Genomic DNA, 6,340 nt, shown 5'->3' on the forward strand with positions numbered 1-6,340 from the left:
TGATCACTCTCTGAGTCTCCGTTCATCTGAAAAAAACTAGTTAGTACAATGCCTTTACATTTTGCATCTCTTTGAAGGGAAAATTATTTGTAGAAGGGGTCCCTGGACAAGGAATAATGCCGGATGTCTCACTCGGAAGTGTGGGAGGGGACCTCACCCCTGCTCCTAGTTTGGTTCCGTAAAATTTCCTAATTCTGAAACGTTTCGAAGATTTTACAGAACGTTTAAAGATTTTTTTAGCTCTTGGTAGTGAGAAAATCAAAGAACAGATGACTCAACAAAAAAAGGAACTGGACACAGTTGCTTATTCTCCTACTCCTATATATTTTGAATCCAACTTGTAAATATTACAAAAATATGTGTCTACACTCTACAGCCAACCTGTCTATTACTTCATGCATGACAAATATCTGTAGCTTCTGATATTCTTGTTGAACCTTACCAAAAGCTATCAATTTCTTTTCATCTTTTTCATGAGAAGAATCTGTCCTTTTAGGGTAGGAAATTTTTGCTTTTTCGTCAAGCTATCTCTGTGGATCATATTCTCCTTGCCTTTCCTTTCTGGAAATACATTATTACTTTCCTTGAAAGTAAAGAATCACATTCCTCTTTATTTCAGAATTCCCTTGATACTAAAAAATAAAATATTTGAACTTCTCAATCCTTCTTAGGTACCTTAGCTAGCAAACAGAATAAAAACCATTTTAAACCAGAAAAAAGAACCATGTAATATTGAATTTTATGACTAGTTAATTTCTTGCATTTCTCAGGTTTGTATTCTACATGTGGCTGCACAGAACTAACTAAATCTTCACCTCTGAATGCACAGATCCAGTAGCTTCTTTCTACCTTCAACTATCTCGTCGAAGAAATCATCAAGCTGCACTATGATGTTCTCGACCCCGGCTTGCAGAACCTCAAATGAATTTTTCAACTTCTGAACATTGTCATGTATATCAACTCCTGATTCAAACTTCACCTTTGTTTCCAAATCAACTTTTACATCTTCCATAACAACTTTGGTCGTTAAGAATTCGTATAGGAGAATCCCTTGTTGATGTTCTTGTTGCTGGTTGATCAATATTGAAGTCTTTACTCTTTGATGCAATCTTGCTGCTGAGACCAAGAAAGCTGATCCGAAAACCATGTGCCCTTCATAGTCTACTTGTGAGGAAAAGCTAGTTTCGGGCTGATAATACACAAGGGCGCCTAGTAAAATCATTAGAAGCAATGAACTAATGTTCTTTAATGCATATAAAACTCCTTGAAAACCATTAAAATTATTAAATTTTGATTCAATCCCAACATTTTCGTTGAATTTAAGTGACAGTGGTTGAATTCTTGTCTCTAATAGGCTTCTGTTCTCCTCTTCCAACCCCACTATCTCCCTTTGACATCCTGAAATTGCTCGAAGAACCTGTATTACAAAATTGTAGTGTAGATTAAATTAATTAGTTGATAACATGTTTAGGCCTTAGTGTTGGTTGATGAGTGTCATGGTAAAATTACCTGGCGGCAATGTTGTGCTTCTAAGATGTGATCATTGAGAGAAAATGCAATATTGGAACCAGATGTGTAATAGTTTTCCATGGCGGAGACTGCGGATTTTAGGACATGACAGACTTCCCAGAGCCTTGAAGTTTCATCCATGTATTGATCTAGCCACTTTTCTCCAACAGGCAAGTGAAGTTTGTGAACCAATATACATAACTGGGAATGAAAGGATTGGAGTGTGGAGAGAACATGTTGGAGGAATTGAATAGACATGAAATTCTGTGATGCGAGTGAGAGATGAAGATTGTCTATGGCTTGAGTCAAGAAGCTATAGAAACCATTAACAGATGTGGAGGAAGAATCGCAATTCATCATGCAGAAAGATGAAGAATTGTAAAGAAGTGATCAAATTGGATGGTTAAAAACACCTACTAAAGGTGTTTGATGGATTTTAACTATTAAGTTGTGGTTGAAGTGTAAGAAGAATTAGAATTTGTGTGAAGAAGGTCAGTGTTGTGTATTGTGCAAAGAATTGGTTGTTGGGTGCAATTATGGGGGATGTTTGTAATGGAGTGGAGGAGATGAGTAGATGACTGGGAATCTTCTATAATTATTGTTTATTGGGAAGCATTGTACACAAAGGCAAAAAAGTGGTTCTGGTTTTGTTACTTTTGTACATTTGCCTTGGGTGCAAGTTTTTAGTGTTTGTGGGGGAGCTCAGTTTATAATAGAGGGGCATATTAAAAGTTGTGTGTTACCCAATAGTTTACATGGAACCAAAGGTAGCTTATGATTTAATTATGTGCTACACTGCTACTATGTGATATAGTTTACAAAAGGTGTTTGTTTACACCATTAAATGCATATATATACTGTGATTAGTGATTTAGAAACTCTAGTATGTAAATGCTCTTTATTCTTGATGCTAAGATTATGTTCTTTGGTCTAAAGAATTTCGCTGAAACAATTTCTTTTTTGTTACTGAGAATTTATACATATTTATCTCATACCATACTTTGGAGTGTATTTAATTTTTTTAAAATTCTTGGCATTGAACAAATCCAATAGATTAAAGTTATTGTTTGGTCATTTAAGGAAGTAAATGATGATGAGGTTCCTTGTGTTATGTGTTGAGAGAATGTAGAGTCTCTACCTTTTTCTATATCTCCCACCCTGTGTTCGTATGTCAGGCTTATGTTATTTTAAAGAGTGACATCTTTTACAACTTCCATGTAAATTGCTTGTTGATTTGAGGAAAGTACAATACATTGGTTAATCTTTTCTTTTTCTTTAGATGTGTTGGTTTAGATTGATGAATAATCAAGAATTGCATTGGAAATACTCTTTCCCCTCTAGGAGGTTGATTAAGCATTTCTGGTTATTGTTTCCATTACCAGTATTGTTAACTTTAGAGATATAATACGAACGTAAAACATTATTACAATCAACACATAATTTATAATATATGTCCAAACTTATATGAAAAAATAATATAAGCTAAATACCGAAAATACCCTAATATATATAATATAATAATAAATAAATATATATAGATATATATTCTAACATCCCCTCAAATTTATGTTTTTATTGTTAAATCTTTTAAAAAATATGAAAGACCCCCACCTCACAATTCAAAAATATAAGGATAATATTTTGAAAAAAAAGTAGATGTCCCTTCGGGGTTTAATTTCAGGATATGTCAAAATTTTGACTTTTTGAAGTTAAATTAATTGAATTTTGACTAATAATAAAATATTGTTGTAATAATTCATGAAAAAAGGTTATATGAAATTGTAATTGATCTATTACAAGATTCGCGTCTTTAGAATACCAGGGACTGTTACCGGACGCGCTACGCATGCTAACCAAATTTGTTTAAAGTAACTTAATGAACAAAAAAATTATTATCACGAAAATCAAGTAACATGTGAATCTTTATAGTGTTGTAGTGATTCTAAAAAATTAAACATTTATAATATCCGTTATTTTTTTATTTTAAAAGTATGTTTTATGATAAATTTACTTTTTATATAATGTGCAACAAGTACAAAATTTACAATACTTACATAATTTTTAAAAAGGGATTATATGTAAAACATTTAATCCAATTTAATAAAATCCGAATACTCGTTAAAATCTAAAATTAAAAATTTCTTCATATAAAACATAAAAAAGTTATGATTTAAAATGAATTATACGACACTATCACAAAATTTGTATGTGTAAAAATAATTATTCAATAATTTAAAATTCATTCTCCTTAAATTCTAGAATATGCCTTTTAAAAAAATATGTATTTATTTTTTATTTTTAAATTATATAAATATAAACATAAAAGAAAGAGGGTTGAAAAGTACTTTTTATCTCAATTGCATGCTATAGTGAGCAAAAACTCGCGGTTGAATTTCTGGGAGGCGCTTAATCACACTGATCTGTTGGAGTTTTGTGTTGCAAACGATCATCAAGGAATTGGCAATTCAACGGAGGTATGTAATTAAAGTATTGAACTTCGATCACTGAGAATTGATAATTCATGCTTATGTAAATTTCTTAACTTTACAGTTCTTGTTTACCACAAAACATTCAATATGGATTCCAAGTTCTTCGTGTTAGCATTATATTACATTTTTATATAGTCCAGCAAACAATTTAAGTACATGCATGCATCTGCTGGATAGTGATAATCATATAAAAAAGTAAACTGAGATATATATATGCCGAATTAGAATAATGTTCTATATGATATTTAATAGATTTCAAAGACAAATTGAATCTATGTTAAACGTTTCAGAGAATAGTTTTTATACTGGTATTGCAGAATAAGATATTTACTTATGGTTTATAATTCAATTGAAATCAATATCAATTACCAATTGAATTTATTATAAAATTACTAACTGCTATTAGATTATACCGGTATATTTATGAATACCTTTCAAAACTCCTATTTATGAATTACAGTTTGTGGACACAGAAACATGGACAAATGAATGGAATGCAAACTCTACGAATGGTAAGAAAACTTAGTGCAATTGTTTGTAACATATATTATACTATTTGCATATCTATCTCATTTATAAGTTATATCCGTAGGTAGAAGAAAAATCTTGTCAAGTTTTATGTTGGCAATTAAGGATTCTGATAATTTTGAAACTGTGGTATGCATATTATATTCTTTTTCCCCATTTTTTAAAGATATTTGATAGATTTATTAATTCTTAGTTCCATGACACATTTATCCGGACTCTTCTTCATTATCCGTAGGTTGTGCTAGATGCTTTTCATAAACTACATGGATATAATTTAAGACCTGATCTACTATTTAAGTGTAAAAACTATATCTGGCGTTTAAAGTACAATGCGGAAACAATGAATGTACATGGGTTGGAAAAATTCTTGTTATATCATGGAGTGAAAATTTAATGCTTACTATAGTGTGATTATTATGGGGATGGACTTTTTATTACATCAATTTTCAATGAGAATGCAGTAGAATGTGATTATCCAGACACTGACCCTGCAAAATTCTTTAGAATGGAAGATTTTGCCAAGCTAAAGGAAAAATGTATGTTGATACACAGGGGACAATAGAATATGATAAAAAGTCCTCACTCTTTCGGTTCAATGGTAAGATGAATATTCTTGAATATTGTGAGATCCGTATTGAAGATGAAGGTATTTCTAACATTGTGAAGAACTTGGTAAGATATGATTAATTTATATTCATTTTTTTTCCTGTCAGCATCTTTAATGAGCAGCTGATGTGCTAGATGCATAATAAACTTGAATCTACAGATATTGGGAGAAGAACTGCAAAAACTGTACAAAATGTGGCAACATGGTTCACACATTTATTTAAAGTTGGGAAATAAAACCTGGAAGGTGCTGGTAGAATGGGTTGGAGAGAGGTGCACATTGGGTAAAGGTTTGTTGGAGTTTGCGACGGAAACAGAATTACGTGCTGGTGATGTACTGGTACTTTACAATGATAGTTTGAGTTTTAATGTCGTCAATGTTTGCATCTTCAATGGCTTAGAAACTAAACTCATAAATGGTCAAGGTACGCTAACAATTTCTTAATATAGTTTTTAATGTTTCTCATCCTGATGATAAACACACAAATGTTACATCACTGTCAATATTCTTCATTATATAGGAGCTGCAAAGTGCAAAAGTCATTTTTTGAAGATTGTTAACGATGAGACAATTGATAGTCATTATCTGGTGTGTATCTTCACTAATAATGTAACCATCTACACTTGCACATTGTACATGTGTGAATATATACTACACATTGACACTATTGGCTAATTCTGTTGTATTAGGTGGTGCCGAAATTGGTCAAGGATGGATATGTTGGAGAACTTGGGCGATTGGACAATTTATTTGTCGATGGCTTCACATTTATGATAAGATATGATTCAGATGATAGAGCAATCATTGGATTAGATGACATGGTTGACTTTTACAAAGTGAGGAAATATGAGATTATTGTTTTCTTACTCAATTCGAATAATGTGCTTAAAGGAAGAATTTATCAAGTCAACAGAATAGAGGCAGATTATTACTGGAGACCGGTTAATAATCGAAAATATCCCATATATCCAATGACAGAACCATTCTGGGATTTTGAGAATGTGATGGGTAATGTGACATATAATATATGACTAATTTGGTTTTAGCTAATACCACAATCTCGAATCATTGTGTAGAAAGTACTAACAGTAAGTTACTCACAATAGAATCTCGGATTAATTCTATTATTCCTATATGTGACAGGTTCGCACAACAGAACGCAAGCAGTTGACAATGGGGAGGAGTTGGATGTAATTTAAAATAAAAA

At 31.8% G+C, this 6,340-nt stretch overlaps 1 protein-coding gene across 1 annotated transcript; it reads right to left on the reverse strand.

The window, feature by feature from the left end:
- Positions 1–260: 260 nt before the first annotated feature.
- LOC141666277 (uncharacterized) lies at positions 261–2,206 on the reverse strand. Its single transcript, XM_074472270.1, has 2 exons — positions 1,510–2,206; positions 261–1,417 (listed from the first exon to the last, which is right to left on the reverse strand). Exons 1-2 carry the CDS (start codon positions 1,867–1,869, stop codon positions 812–814), a joined length of 966 nt encoding a protein of 321 aa, XP_074328371.1. The 5' UTR covers positions 1,870–2,206; the 3' UTR covers positions 261–811.
- Positions 2,207–6,340: the final 4,134 nt, after the last annotated feature.

The sequence above is a fragment of the Apium graveolens genome, chromosome 1 (genome assembly GCF_009905375.1).
Source record: "Apium graveolens cultivar Ventura chromosome 1, ASM990537v1, whole genome shotgun sequence".
In the NCBI taxonomy this organism is placed as follows: domain Eukaryota; kingdom Viridiplantae; phylum Streptophyta; class Magnoliopsida; order Apiales; family Apiaceae; genus Apium; species Apium graveolens.